Source organism: Protopterus annectens, chromosome 2.part2 (assembly GCF_019279795.1).
Source record: "Protopterus annectens isolate FY-2018-M chromosome 2.part2, PAN1.0, whole genome shotgun sequence".
In the NCBI taxonomy this organism is placed as follows: domain Eukaryota; kingdom Metazoa; phylum Chordata; order Ceratodontiformes; family Protopteridae; genus Protopterus; species Protopterus annectens.
In genome coordinates this window covers 953259528-953275451 of record NC_056730.1, presented here as the reverse complement: position 1 = coordinate 953275451, position 15924 = coordinate 953259528, and the positions used below count along the sequence as shown (strand labels likewise).

Genomic DNA, 15924 nt, shown 5'->3' with positions numbered 1-15924 from the left:
CATTTATATATTTACAGTTTATTTATATATATTTTTGCTCCCCATTTGGGGGGCACCTGACATCTGGGGCAAGAAAAATTGATAAAAATGGCGTCGGCTGCATGTTTTATACCCCTGACGACCTGACGTCATGGAAGAGGAGACAGCAACGGACGCAGGACCCAAGACTTTGTTATTCAGGCCGACTGAGGGCAACCTGCCAGCAGATTACCCAAATGTAATGACTGCAACAGTGAATACACCCGAACATCTACATTTATGGTAAGTGTACACAACTGTACGTTTTCTAAATAGATGATCACACAGATATATGACATTATGGTATTCAGATTCAGGCTCAGTACTGCGTGAGTTAGATAGCTGAATGGTTGCAGTTTAATACATTTTTCAGCTCTAAAATTTGAAGCAAAAATTGAACCCAAATTTTTTTGAAACACTATGTTGATACAGTTTCTGTCTTGTGTCAGTAGTTTGCTATGAAATAGGAGGATTTTGCAGCACTTGACTCACAATGCCAACAGTTTTCCACATTTATATGCTGGAGACAGTTGAGTGTTATAGTGGTAGTGGAGCTTGTGTGGTACCATTTTAAGCAGAAGTATAAAGGTTTTGGAATTCTAGAATTTTACAAGCTGCTTCCACAGGAAAGATTTCCCAGCTTACTTTCAGCTTCTGCAAGGATGAGAGTGATTGGAAGTACCTGTATTTGTGAACAAATATTTTCCCCTATGAAAATTAACAAATAAGTAAGATCATAATACACTGATGAACATTAACAGCGAATATTGGGTTACTGTTAGGTCACGCTGTCAGAGTGACGAACATTTGCTGGCAAAACTGAGACTGTTGTTATTTCAGTATATCTATATACTAATGCCAAAGTTGATGCAATATGCTGCCAGCCAAGTGGCTAGCATAGTGAGATTAGAACTCAGCAATACCTCATAAGTAGAAAAAAACAGCGCACTGTAAGGCCAAGGTGTTCACAGTACAAAAAACACCAAAAAGGCACCAAAGAGACTAAAATAATTTTTAGCGTAGTTAAAATTTAATATCCGCTATTCATCCCAAAGACTTCCTCAGAAATAATTTATTATGCTAAGAGTACACATTTAAATCCATTCAAAAAAACTTTTAAAAAATAGAAAAATTACTAAAGTCAGTTTGCAAGGGTAAAACTCTAATGTTTTTAAGAAACAAGATTTTTGCTATGTTTTTTTTTTAAATTTCATTAGTTACTTGTTTAATTGATTTATTAGTAACACGACATGATTGGACAATAGTTTTTTGAATGGATTTAAATGTGTATTCTTAGTGTAATAAATTATTTCTGAGGAAGTCTTTGGGACGAATAGTGAATATTAAATTTTAAATACCTCATAAGTACAGTTTCTTACTGATGCACATTTTAAAGTTATGGTTTTACACTGTGTTCCATGTTTCTACCATGGAATCGGATTTCTGCAGAATGTGAAAGCAGTGTTGCACATAGTGGATGCTTATGTTGTACATTCATAGGTGTCTCCTCTGATATATTTTTTCTTGTTAGGATGTCTCACGTTAGTGGTCCTAGAATTGTGCATTATGACACTGCCAGCCCACATTGTAAGAGAAGCAGATACAAGATACAAAAGTATTTTGAAGTGTAAAAAATTCTGCACAGGTTATTGGCTGAAAAATAAGCTGCATTATGTATGACATGATAGCGTCATAAAATATTTAAAAATACTTCAGTATTAGTTACTTCTTTTCTTTGTCTTGAGTTTTGACTAATGTACGAGTAGACTCACAGTTCAGCAACTCTTCTTTAATATCTTACTACTAGTAAACCAACTGTGCGAGCTAAATGATTCAGTCATAAATTGCAGAATACCATGCTTTTTAACTGAAACACATTCAGTATATTGCCCCTAGTGGCTTTATTAGGGTTTGTAGTAAAAGCAATGTAAACTTTAAAATTGGCACATATAAATAACGAAAGCCATTTTAAATGATGATGTGAGCGAAATTAAATTCAGATTAACTTCTGGAGGCTGGTTGTCATCTTGTGGCCAGATTAGGGTGCTGTACATCTGAATGAAAGCGTTGAAACTAATATGACAGAAACAGGTCATGTAGTTACCATAATGCTAGATCTTTAAGGAGTGTGTTCTTCTCCGGTACTGGGTAGGTCTGCATGGTACAGGTAGTATGACTGCTTGGCAGCTAGAGCTCTTCAGGATGTTTGTTCCTCCCTCCCTGCCTCCCATCATGCTGTTTAGCTTCTGTATCTTCAGTTCTTATTGGTTTGTTAACATTATATACTCTTTTTAAGTTTACAGACTGCAAGTGAACCTAGACTAAAACGTAGCAAAAGGTATGTGACAGTTCCAGCTGCTCAGGGAGTGCTAGAAAGGTAGGATCTGGCTGGTTTGCTCGCTCAGACCCTGATTTGGAGAAGGCTGGGTGGGATGTCTTAATAAAGATAGTCAATCTTGATATTATTATAGTGGTCCATAATAGGTAATGGATAGAACAAAGTTCCCAGCTGCAAACCTGGTGGGTAAAACTAAAAGATGATCTTTTGTGAATGAGACATCCAACTTTGTACTGGCAAAGGTATTGAAATGTGAGTACATATCCACTGTCCAAAACCAGAAAGAAAAGCAGCTAAGGCAGAGTTCTGAAACCAAACGAAACCACATTGCCTTTAGGCATCACGAACACGCAGGAACGGCACCAGATTGCGATACTTTAAAATATTCCACACATTTCATTAAAATAACAAAATTAGTAGTTGAGCACTTTCATTCAAATTAATGAACTTCATCAGAATTAAAATGCACCCTCAGCACAGTAAATATATAGTGTCAGTAGTCCATTCCAAAACATCATCCACCAATGGAATCTAAACAACTACTTCTTCTTCTTTCGGCTTTTCCCAGTTAGGGGTCACCGCAGCGGATCACCTGTCCGCTCATGATTGGCAGTGGAGTTTTACAGTGTCGCGTTGCCAACCCGGCACCCAACCTTCCACAGAAGGCACACACATGCATGCACTCACGCCTAGGGCCAATTTAGTGTGTCCAATCCACCTACAGCATGTCTTTGGAATGTGGGAGGAAACTGGAGTACCCGGAGGAAACCCACGCGACCACAGGGAGGACATGCAGACTCCGCACAGAAGGCAGCCCTGCCGAGGATCGAACCGGAGAACCTCTTGCTGTGGGGTGGCAACGCTAACTGCTGCACCACTGCGGCCGCCCACCAATGGAATCTAAACTACAGTAAGTTAATTAAAACCTTATAAATACTTTTAAAGGGACCTTTCCCTTTTACATATGTTATTATGGAATTTTTATGATTTGTGAAGATGTGATTCAGTGCATCAAAAATATAAAAGACAAATCTAAAAGAACAAATATACAAAAGAACATATGTAAAGTAAAAAAAAAAGCTTGTGCTAAAAATGCTGAAGTTATAATTTAGCAGCCCTTAGTTTTAAAACAGCCGCTATACAAATTACATCATTTAACCCTGCGAGTCTGTTGGCCTGTGAGTACAATTGTAAGTAAAGTTCCTGATATTCAAGCAAGTCTTCCCAAATGACCACCCCTAAGATTTTTGCTTGTCTAAGACATAAAATTTAAAGCTACTGTTTACGCACACTCTAGCATGTTTTACTGAGGAATTAATTTCTCTGTCATGTGTAATGTCATAAACATACGTGTATTGCAATTAAAATAACTCTGAACTATCAGCTCTCTTCCATGGCTTTCCAAGTGTATTACCCCAGTATGCATATGTATTGATATTGCTTGCAGTACCACATTTATATGTACAAGTTTTCCCATTAATTTTATGTATGCACTGCCCTTTACTTGACTTGTGTATTTTTCAAACATAATCCCTTCATATATGTAAACTTCTGATGCATCAGGAAATTGATTAAATAAATTCCAATACTTGTAAATAATCTCCCCTATACAAAAATTCTCCCTACTATATTCCAAACAAATTCCAGAACAATACCTATCGTCATTCTGGGATCTTGTAGTGTTGATGTCAGTGTTTAAAAACTAGGATCATCCAAATCAGCCCTTCCCCCTAAAATCAGGAGAAACTACTTACCCCAGCCAGAAGTAAGCTCCAAAATTATCTTGGATAAAAAAATGGTTAAGGTAGCCCCTTTGTAAAAACATGTTCCTTAAATTTTCACTTTCGTCCACAAATTCATCAAGCAAGGATGTCATACGAGCTGCATGTACCAGTTGGCCTTTAACAGTACTTCTGTTTGGAGACAAGAGATGTTCAGTACTGAAATGAAGAAAAGAGCTGCAGTAGGTCAGTTTATGATAAATTTTGGATAAATATCCCCGTAGTTCTCTATTTTTATAAATTGACATCCAAATAATTAACTTCATTTTCTGTTATGTGTGACGTAAATTATAATAAATTCAGCAGTGATGGATAAATAGTTGATAAATTCAACCAAGTATCCCTTAGATCCTGTCCACACAATACAGATGTCATCCAGAAATCTAGTACAGAGATAACATCATCATCATCTTCTTCTTTCGGCTGTTCCCGTTAGGGTTCGCCACAGCGGATCACCTGTTTCCAGTTCTTCCTGTCCTCTGCATCTTGCTCTGTCACACCAACCACCTGCATGTCCTCTCTTACCGCATCCATAAACCTTATCTTAGGCCTTCCTCTTTTCCTGTTACCTGGTAGCTTCATCCTTAGCATCTTTTTCCCAATATACTCAGCATCCCTCCTTAGCACATGTCCAAACCAACGTAATCTTGCCTCTCTGGCTTTGTCTCCAAACCTTCCAACCTGGGCTAACACTCTAATATACTTATTTCTAATCCTGTCCACCCTCGTCACACCCAGTGCAAATCTTAACATCTTTAACTCTGCCACATCCAGCTCAAACTCCTGCCTTTTTGTCAATGCCACTGTCTCCAACCCATGTAACATAGCTGGTCTCACTACCATCTTGTAGACCTTCCCTTTCATTCGTACAGGTACTCGTCTGTCACAAATCACTCCTGACACACTTCTCCACCCACTGCATCCTGCCTGTACTCTTTTCTTCACCTCTCTTCCACACTCACAGTTACTCTAAACTATTGACCTCAAGTATTTTAAACTCACCCACCTTCGCTACCTCTACTCCTTGCATCCTCACTATTCCTCTATCCTCCCTCTCATTCACACACATATATTCTGTCTTAGTCCTGCTGACCTTCATTTCTCTTCTCTAGAGCATATCTCCTACTCTCCAGGGTCTCTTCCACCTGTTCTCTACTCTCACTACAGATCATAATGTCATCTGCAAACATCATAGTCCACGGGGACTGCTGTCTGATCTCGTCTGTCAACCTGTCCATCACCATTGCAAATAAGAAAGGGCTCAAAGCTGATCCTTGATGTAACCCCACCTCCACCTTAAACGCATCCGTCACTCTCACCGCAGACCTCACCGCTGTCACACTACCCTCGTACATATCCTGTACCACGCTTACATACTTCTCTGACACTCCTGACTTCCTCATACAATACCACAACTCCTCTGTAGGCACCCTGTCATATGCTTTCTCTAAGTCTACAAAAACACAATGCAACTCCTTCTGACATTCTCTGTACTTCTCCATCAGCATTCTCAGAGCAAACATCGCATCTGTAGTGCTCTTTCCCGGCATGAAACCATACTGCTGATCACTAATCATCACGTCCCTTCTTAATGTAGCTTCCACTACTCTTTCCCATAACTTCATGCTGTGATTGATCAATTTAATCCCTCTGTAGTTACTACAGCTCTGCATATCACCATTGCTAGTACAAAGGTAACAATGTTCAAAATATGGAGAGTTAACTATGTATCTTCTTTCCCATTCATATAATATTAAATTTGAAAATATAGGGGCACCCATTGCCACTCCAGTGTTCTGCTGGAAAATGTACCCTTTGAAAAAAAAATAGTTGTATTTGAGAACCAATTCCATAAGTTAAACATGTGGTGCATGGCATGGCACCAATTATGCAGTATGTGCTCCTGATGCTGACAGTGATGACCTATCAAATTTTGAGTCCCCAGTCTTGCATAGCAGTGTCCAGTATGGCCTATGCAGTCCACATTCCCTGTATCATGCCTTTAATTCCAAGAGCCCAGTATGTACCTTGAGCCTTGTACTTTACTCTAGACATCCTAACAAGACCATACCCTACAAATAAATAATTGTTTCCTAATATACAACCCATCAAACAGTCTGGCTTAGCACCATGAAATTCCTTAAAATGTGTACCCAATGGGCTATCTATTTTTTTATTTTTAATGTCTATAATATGTTCTTGAAAACATTTCTTAAAAAACCAACCAGTTTCCCCAATATAAAATAACTTACAAGCACATTTTAATACCTATTTAACTCCTTCAGTGTTACATGTATAACTCCTGTTTGGATAAAATATAGTAACATTAATGGCAGAAAAATATCTTACAATATGTTTACAGATGGAACATTTGTTACAAGCAAAAGTACCCATATTTGAAGAAATAGTATCATGTAAGACAGGATCTGGTGGAATAAAATTATGTATCACCATGTCTGCCAAATTTCTACCTCTTTTATATGATATATTTATGTACTTCTGAAGTATATTCACCAAACCCTTGTCTCTAAACAGCATACGCCAGTGTGCTTCTAAGCTATTTTATATTGGAGAGCCTGGTCGGTCTTCTAAGAAACTTTTTCAAGAACCTATTAGAGACATTAAAAATAAAAAATTAGATAGCCCATTGGGTACATATTTTAAGGAATTTCATGGTGCTAAGTCAGACTGTTTGAGGGATCCTTACAAGACCACCCTTCAAACTAGGGTGGAAGACTGACCTCAAGTACTTGTCATGGAAGACTATGCTCCTAGTAGCTAGCCCCAGAGATTGATGTGAAGGAGCACACTGTTTTCTGATGGACTGCTCTGCCCACGTGTAACTTTTGTTATGTAGAATTTGTTGAGCTTTTCGATGCCTTTAGCTCTTGGAACTTGGTATTTTATAGTAGCACTGCCTGACATCACCTTCCTGACACTGAGTGGCAACATGGACACCAGTCATGAGGCAAGATCTGCTGATGAGCAGCAAAGTTTCTGAAGACTAGCTCTCTTACATGGGCTGTAACTTAAATGGTAAAGGTTTATGGAGAAGTCTTACACACAACAAAACATGAATATAAGATTTTATTTATCATACATTCTACTTTCCAAACTGAGGTCTTCAAGATCACACCTAGAGGGCAACCATGGACATTAATGGATGCCTTTTGTCACATCAGTATCAAGAAGATTCCTTGATTTTGCTGTGGTCAGTATTATTTTTAGCAGAAAATGATTGACTTCAACAATTGGCTAAGTTTTTGGGTAAGTTTCTGGTGTCATTCTAAGGGGATCCAGTATCTGTCTGCTTGGGATGACATGATTGACAGACCTCGATGCTTTGCCAGAGATGGCTTGCATCTGTCACCCCTGGGTTTCCGGGTACTGGCTAAGGCTCTTGCCACCCCTCTAGTGCCCTTTTTAGGTGGTGTTCCAAAGACCAAATTACCACCTTAACAGCTGTAAATAAATGCAATCTGAGGGTCATGCTGCTCAACGGTAGAAGTCTAACTCTCAAGATACACTTGCTCAAAACACTCCCCAAAATGGAGAACATCGGCATGTGTGCTGTAACGGAGACCTGGTTTAAAGCAGCGGAAAGCACCCCTGCACTACCAGGCTATAATTCATTCCACACCTTTCATCCCCAAAACATGGACCGAAGCTCCAAAGCCGGTGGCGTCTCCATATTTGTAAAGGATATGCACACCTCCAGACTAGTAGCCCAGCATAACGCATCTGAGATACTTCAGGTACAACTAACATTGGATAAGACAGCAATTCAGGTCGTAGCCTGCTGTAGGTCCCCAACCATGTCCCAAGACTCTCACTCCACATTACTAAGCACCCTGGAAACTATTAAGATCCAACCCAGCACTCTCATACTGGGTAACTTCAACTACCCCTCCATCAGCTGGGAAAACTACTCGTGCATCAATACACTGGCCCAGCACTTCCTGGAATTCATAAATTCCAATGCCCTGGACCAGCTCATTCTAACCCCCTCTAGAGGAAGCAACTTCCTTGACCTGGTTATTACTAACATGGGCAACCGTTGCTCTAAACCAGTAGTCAATTCCTCCCTGGTTAGATCTGACCACAAACTAATCACCATGGAAACCCACATCTCATCCACACCCATTGCAAAGGTATCCACCATAAAAAACTTCTTCAAAGCTGACTTTGGACTTCTAAAACAGAGGTGGCTAACTTCACGGCACCCATGCCAGTGGAAAATAGATACATGACTGCCAAATCATACACCAATGCACTGTACGAACACATACATAAATGCATGAAACTAGTTATACCACACAGAACCAAGATGCTGTCCTCCAAAAAAAGGAAGCCAGTCTGATGGTCCCCTGCCAGTAAACTCTACAACAGAAGGAAGAAACTGTTGCAGAAAAAGGTGAAGTCCCAAGACTGGAAAAATTCCCTTATTAGCCTTAACAAAAAGTTGAAATCCCTCATACAAACCTCCAAAGCCAGCAATGAAGGCAGAATTGTGGCAGACACTAAAAACAACCACAAAGCCTTCTATAGTTGTATCAAGAATCTCCATGGCAATACCCAGATTTGCTCCGAGTTACTGCACAATGGTACCTCCTATACTGAGCCAACAGATATTGCCAACATACTGGCCGACAGATTCGGTACCAACTTTACCCCCCCCCCCCAAAGGACCAATCTCAATACTGGAATAATGCCAGGCACCCAACATTACTGCAGCACAGGTTAAAGCTGCATTGTCTAAGGCCAAAAATACAGCTTCCATGGGACCTGACAGTATTTCTGGCTGTGGTCTACATGAATTACAAAGTGAACTGGCACCACATCTGTGTGCTCTGTTAACTCACAGCCTCACCTCAGGCTTTGTCCCTACCAAATGGCGCACTGCTACAGTCATCCCTCTCCATAAAGGAGGAGGGACTGCAGACCCTGGAAATTATTGCCCCATTAGCCTGATTAGTCTGATATGTAAGGCTATGGAGTGCATCCGCATGGACCTAATTAACAAGGATATAGGGAATTTCCAAACTCTAGATCCCACGCAGTTTGGATTTGTGAAAGTAGATCATGCCTGCTCAACCTGGTTGACTTCTTTGAGTCCATCACCAGAGCAGTGGATGGAAGTAAGGCAGTTCATACACCCTACCTCAATCTGGCCAAGGCCTTTGATACCATTCCTCACTCAGGAATTATTGATAAACTCAGCAAACTAGACATCAACCCCTATATCGTTATGTGGGTTCAAAATTGGCTCACCGGTAGTATCCACAGTGTGAAAGTAGTGGACTGAAAGTCAGACTGCCGACCAGTCACAAGTGGAGTCTCACAGGGTTCGGTCCTGGGTCCTCTCCTGTTTGGCATCTACTTCTCAGAAGTTCAGGCCAACATGGAGGAACTCTGGCTGACCAAATTCGCAGATGGCTGCAAGCTAGGAGCCATTATTAACTCCCCAAGTGATGCAGACATCCTACAGAAAGGCCTCACTGAGACTAGTGACTGGTGCCGAAACCATGGCCTTAAGCTTAATGCCAAAAAATGTGTCGTCATCCCTTTTGGGAAAAACTCAGTTCTCACTAATTACCACATCAATGGGAGCCCATTGAACACTGAAGGTGTTAGAAGAGATCTTGAGACACAGGTTGACAGCAACCTCTCCTTCAACCACCACATTGCCACTGTCATCAGAAAGTCCTTCTATGTAGCACATCTCATTACCAAGGGTTTTGCGTCCAGGAAGAAAGGGGTCATCATTTCTCTCTACTCTTCCCTCATTAGACCAATCATAGTGTATAATGCCCCATTTGGCATGTACCTCACTAGACAACTGCAACAGCTGGAGATGCCACAAATGTACCTCACGAAGAGGATCCTAGGCCTTAAACACTTGTCCTACATGGACAGACTCAAAAAACCTCCAGCTGATCTCTGTCTCGTATCGTCTACTAAGAGACTATCTCTGCTTGACTTACAAAGCCATGTCTGACCCAGCTCTGTTAGAAATGCTACATCTAAAGAAATCCCAATCCCTCTGCATCACACGCTCCAGAGACTTCAACCTCATTACCACAATCAACAGAACATGCTGGAAGGACAGGTTCATGACCCACAGACTACCCATGCTCTGGAATATTCTTCCTGTACATGTCAGTCAGAGCACCTCACTAGCTCTCTTTAAACGAAATCTTGATGAGTGGCTAGGAAATGGAAAGTTCACCCCGGGGATCACTCTAGTGGCTCTACTTGATGGAGGCACTGGGAACTAACAACGAGGCAGCACAATGCCAGGGCAAGGTTTGTAAAGGCCTCAGGGCCATTAGCCTAGTACACACCTGTGAACCTATGAGATGTTGCCTTTGAGATATCATTTACATCTAGAGTTTTCAGTAAAATCCCAACAGTAGCAGTAAAGGAATAGAGCAAGGGTCTCTTAGTGTTCCCATAACTGGATAACTAACTGTTTGGTGACTCCTTCAGTGGAATGGAGCTCCTCTTGAGTTCATACAGACAGACACATACATACACATGCACATGTACACATAGCGCTGCATGTTAAACAGAATCCGGAAATTGTATGTAAATGTGTGCAGTGTTGTAATATTATCTAGAGCCATAGGCTTTTGTGAAGAGAGTGCATTGTACGCAATGAAGTGTCACAAAGAGGGCAACAGTGTTCGTTGATAAGTGTCACATGTGAAAAAAAGAGCATCTGGTGTTGAGATAATGCAATATGAGTACATAAGTAAGAACTCTGTTTTTACTACAGGTGAATAGATGCCTTACACATACCCAGCACACACAAAAAGTGTACTGAAGCAAGATTATTTTGTAGGAATACTGCAGTTCCTTAAGTTTGTAGGTGATTTTTTAATGCAGTCTGGAAAGATTTCTTCAGTTTATGGGGAAGTGTGTTCCAGAGTTTACTAACAAACAGTGTGATGGGTATACCCAGATATATTTTTGACATTAGTAATGTGGATCGTTTGCCTTTGAATTGCTTGATTTCCCACTGAGTTTTTTCACCACACAGTAATGTCGGACAGGATGGCGAGATGTGGTATATATGGCAGTGTGTGAGCTATTGTCTTTACTTGCAGTATCCTCAGCTGTTGCAAAGCCTTATTTTTAGATTCCTGCTTACATTGTTTTCTGATGTCAGCAGATTGACCAAATTGGCCAAGGGATGGCTAAGACCTACTCCTATAAGAAACTGGATGCTTCTGTTACCTGTTTTTAAGGGTGTGTTCAGGGCAAACACATCTACCATGGCCACATTATCATAGGGTCATTCTTTCACTAAGCACTGCTGCTTAGACTGAGAATCCAGGAGTCCAACCTCCTTTGACATCTTGCTACTTTTTGTTTCAAATATCACCTTCTGAAACTTTTTTTTTTTTTTTTTTTTTTTTTTTTTTTTTTTTTTTTAATTAAGCCAGTTTGACTTCTCTTTTTCTGGGAGGTTGCTGGTTACAACTTGGAGTTCCTTCTGTTACATTCCAGTGGTGCTTTTTGTGCTGTTCCAGTTTTTGCTGTATGTGAAGAAAAAAAAAAAGCGAGCAATGGAAGATCGGATGCCAGTAGGGTCTCATATAATACAGATTGCTACCTTCAAATATAGAAGAAAATTTATATTGCTTAATGTGCTGATTAATTGCCCTTTATGTATACATGCAGTAAATTAATTAAGTAAGAAAAAGAATTGCTGCAAGATTCTGTTGTGAAACTCTTGTCATTATGTCAAGTCCTTGCATAACTGTGTCTTGTGTACTATAAGGTTTGTTTTCTTAAAACCTGAATGGCCATGTGTAAGGTATGGCTAGCAGGTCTACTGCTTCCAGTATGTAAGTTGTGGTGTCATGTAGAGTCCAATCATATGGCATGATCTGAGGGAAGTAAGCTAACTTCCAGACAGATCAGCAGTTTGTGTTACTGCAATGTTGTCATTAACATATACCATTTTCAAACCATAATTTTCAGTACTTAAACAGTTATTTTTGTAGCTGGGTAGAACAGGTCAGTAAAACTCAGTAACACACTAGGGATTTTACACAGAATAAATGGCTTATATTGAAAATAGTATATAGTGTCACATCTACATCTGTTAAAAATGTGTGTTTGAGCTCTAGCCAGTATAGTGCAAGCTTTGCAAAACAAACTTTTTCTGGATTGGCGATGTATCTAATAATCACAGCGGTATATATGATAATCCATTTTCATAAAATCCATTTCATATTCTTTCTCACCAATGTAAATGTTTCACTTGTAGGGTCCAAAAGCACTCTGGAAGGGAATGGGAAGCACATTTATTGTTCAGGGAATAACCCTGGGAACAGAAGGAATAATCAGTGAAACGACACCATTGCCAAGGTATTTACAATATTCATAGACATTGTGTTCTTTTTTATGTAGATTTTGATGTGCTTATTCTGTGTTACTTTACTGTTTTATTGACTGCTGGGTGGGAACTGTTTTGTTTTTCTTATGTAGATTAAGTAGATACGTAATGCTATGATTTCTTTGAAAATAGTGTTGAGTAGCAGGTATGTGTTTAGAGGCCAACATTTACTTTTATGGCAGTCATGAAAGGGAGCTTTATCTCTCAGCTGTTTGTGTTTGAAATCTTGCTATACCAAATATTGGTTTATTATTTGGGATGTTTCTAGCAGTAGCTTCAGTTAATAGGCCTTTCTCTGGCTTCAGGAATTGGTGTCTGACACAGATTTTCAGCAGGTGCAGCGGTAGCATTGTTGCCTCACAGCAAGAGGTTCTCCCGTTCGATTCTCGGCTGGAGTGCGGGGAGTTCCTTCTGTGTGGAGTCTGCATGTCCTCCCCGCGGTTGGGTGGCGTTCGAAAGACATGCATAAATGGGAGTGCCTTCGCTGAAGATTGGACGTTGAGCTGGCACCTCGGCGCTCATGAAAATCTACTGCCAGTCATTAGCGGACCGGAGTTCTGCTGTGGCGACCCCTAACCGGGAAAAGCCGAAAGACAAACAACAAACAAAAACAAGGAAACACTCATACAGACATCAGATTCTGACACTAAATATCCATGCCAAGTGCCTTTACTGTTTGGGAGGAGTCTGTTTTAATGTAGCCATTGTGAGGAATCGAGCAGCCACTTGGAGTCTCCTCTTCTGAAACCAGATTTTGCAGATTTAAAGTAACCACACTTAATTTTCTACCGATTTATGCCTTTTTATTTAATTTATTATTTAACATTTGTTTACCGGGAAAGTCCGACTTGGAACAAAGCCAATTTTCACCGGAGGCCCAGGGAGAAACACTCCAGATGTATGTTTTTATAATGTGGGAGCAAACTGGAGTACCTGGAGAAAACCCACACAAACGCAGGAGGACATGCAGGCTTCGCACAGAAGGCACTCCAGCCAAGAATCGAACTGGAGAACCTCTTGCTGTGAGGTGAGAATGCTACCTCTGCACCACTGCGCCGTTCATGAGGTGAGGTGATTCCTTTGATGTTTGGTACATACAAGTGATTTCCATATCAATGCCATTACCCAGCCTTGCCATTTTCTCATCTAAACTTCGATTTGATGCTGGTCTAGGTTTAGTACCAAGAATGAGCATAACTTCCACCAACGTTGACCAAGAACTAATTTGGATTTTTCCATATGCTTTCACTGGCCAAAAATTTTCAGTCTTTGCTGGATCTTTCTGTGATTCACTCTAGGCCTCCTCAAGGGTCTGACTAGTTTTCTTTGTTCAAACCATCTTAAAAGTTTTCAGCCATTGACTGATGATCACTCTTTCCAGTGATTTACTTCTGTTTCTTAGGTTCATATGTTCTTAGGTAAATACTAGGCTAACTGCCTTGAAGGGACATTTTAAGCCTAGCTAATAACCCAAAGTCAGAATCAAACCCTGTACCTTGTGCTTATGAACAAACTTGCTTGACCATATTGCCTTTCTGTCACATGTAGTTTCATACGAATAATCACAAGAAGCAAACAGCCACCATGAAGCATTCAGGTACACTTCTAGACACAAGAAAAAATTGTGGTTTCCTTCCTTTTTCCTCAGTGAAGATTGGTTCATCTGATCCAAGGAATATACCACATTCATGTAATGCAGGCTCTGAGGATAAAATAGATTATAGGTGCATAGGTGTGTACTAGGCTAATGGCACTAGGGCCTTTACAAGCCTAGCCCATAGGATTACCCTGGCATCGTGCCACCCGACCTTAGTTCCCAGTACCTCTGTCTAGTAAAGCCACTGGAGTGATGCCCGGGATGAATTTTCTATTTCCCATCCACAAATCAAGATTTCTTTTGAAGAGGGCCAGTGAGGTGCTCTTCTTGACATGTATGGGAAGTCTGTTCCATAGCATGGGCAGTCTCTGGGTTATGAACCTGTCCCTCCAGCGTGTTCTGTTGATTGTGGTAATGAGGTTGAGGTCTCTGGAGCGTGTGGTGCGGAGGGATTGGGAGTTCTTTAGATGTAGCATTTCTAACAGAGCTGGGTCAGACATGGCTTTGTAAGTCAAGCACAGATCGCCTCTAAGTAGGCGATATGAGACAGAGAATAGTTGGAGTTTTTTGAGTCTATCCATACAGGACAAATGTTTAAGGCCTAGGATCCTCTTTGTGAGGTACTTTTGTGGCCTCTCCAGTTGTTGCAGGTGTATAGTGTGGTACATGCCAAATGGGGCATTGTACTCAGTGATTGGCCTAATGATCCTTTAAGTCCTCTTTTGAGCCATTCTTCCCAGAGTGCCTAAGACAGATCCAATAGCTAACAACTGTCCTTTGAAGGAGGATTTATTTTGCTATTTACAGTTAGGAGTGAGTGGCAGATGTTCTTCGTGTTTCACCGTTGCAGTCACACTTGGGTTATCTGCCTGCAGGTAGCCCTCATTCGGCCCGAATACCAGAGTCTTGGGATTTCTGTGTCGGATGCTGTCACCTCTTTCATGACGTCAGGTCATCAGGGGTATAAAACATGCAGCTGACGCCATTACATCAGCTTTTCTTGCCACGTGGGAGCCTGAAGCAGAAGCAGTTCATAAGTGCCGGTCGGCAGCTACCTGAAATTTTCATTTTTCGAGTTTCAAACCTGAAGTCTTCTAAAGCAAAGTACCCCATTGGGGATACTTTTTTCTTGCTCTAGCCGATGTCAGAAAACGTTAACAATTGTCTTGCGTGTGGAAAGCAAATACCTCACAGAGATTTCCATTCTTACTGCGTCACCTGTTAAGGCCCAGACCACGATGTGCCTCGCTGTCAGTTTTGTGCCTTGTTCAACTCCCAAACTGTTCATCGTCGGGCTATTTTTCTCTAAATTCTTTCGCTGTCATTCTCTGTATTCCGAATTGGCTTCGGTAAGCCATCAGACTACCGATCTTCCGAAAAAATGCAAAGATAAAGACAGAGGACCGCATAGGTCCAAAACTGCCAATGATGCTTCTGTTAAGCTAGTCAGCAGTCCGCCGGTACTTAGTGAGGTGCTTTCGCAGCCCCTGTTACCCGCTTCTACAGATTCGCAGGCCTCTACTGAGACCCATTCTCAGTCCGGTATGCTTCCAGATGCTTCTTCAACTATGGAACCTGCGGATGTCTCTACCTTGGATGGGTCCGGAGCCTCTGTGCAGGCACCGGCTTCTGAGGGTGCATTCAGAACTTCTGATGTTCATATTAGACTACTTCGTTAATGACTAAAACTACCGAATTTCTCAGGCCCAGAGTTCGCACTACGCCTAAGAAACCAATGACCAAAGCGCATTCTCAAGCTCCCATACCACAGAAACAAATGCTT

The 15924-nt window shown here is 41.0% G+C and overlaps 1 protein-coding gene across 1 annotated transcript in view; it reads left to right on the top strand.

Annotated features, from left to right (window-relative positions):
• The window catches only part of SLC25A46 (solute carrier family 25 member 46), a 130015-nt gene that overhangs the window by 77190 nt on the left and 36901 nt on the right, over positions 1-15924 (top strand). Inside the window, exon 5 of the mRNA XM_044064476.1 lies at positions 12416-12516. Coding sequence (XP_043920411.1) covers positions 12416-12516 — 101 coding nt within the window. The remainder of the gene's footprint in view (positions 1-12415; positions 12517-15924) is intronic.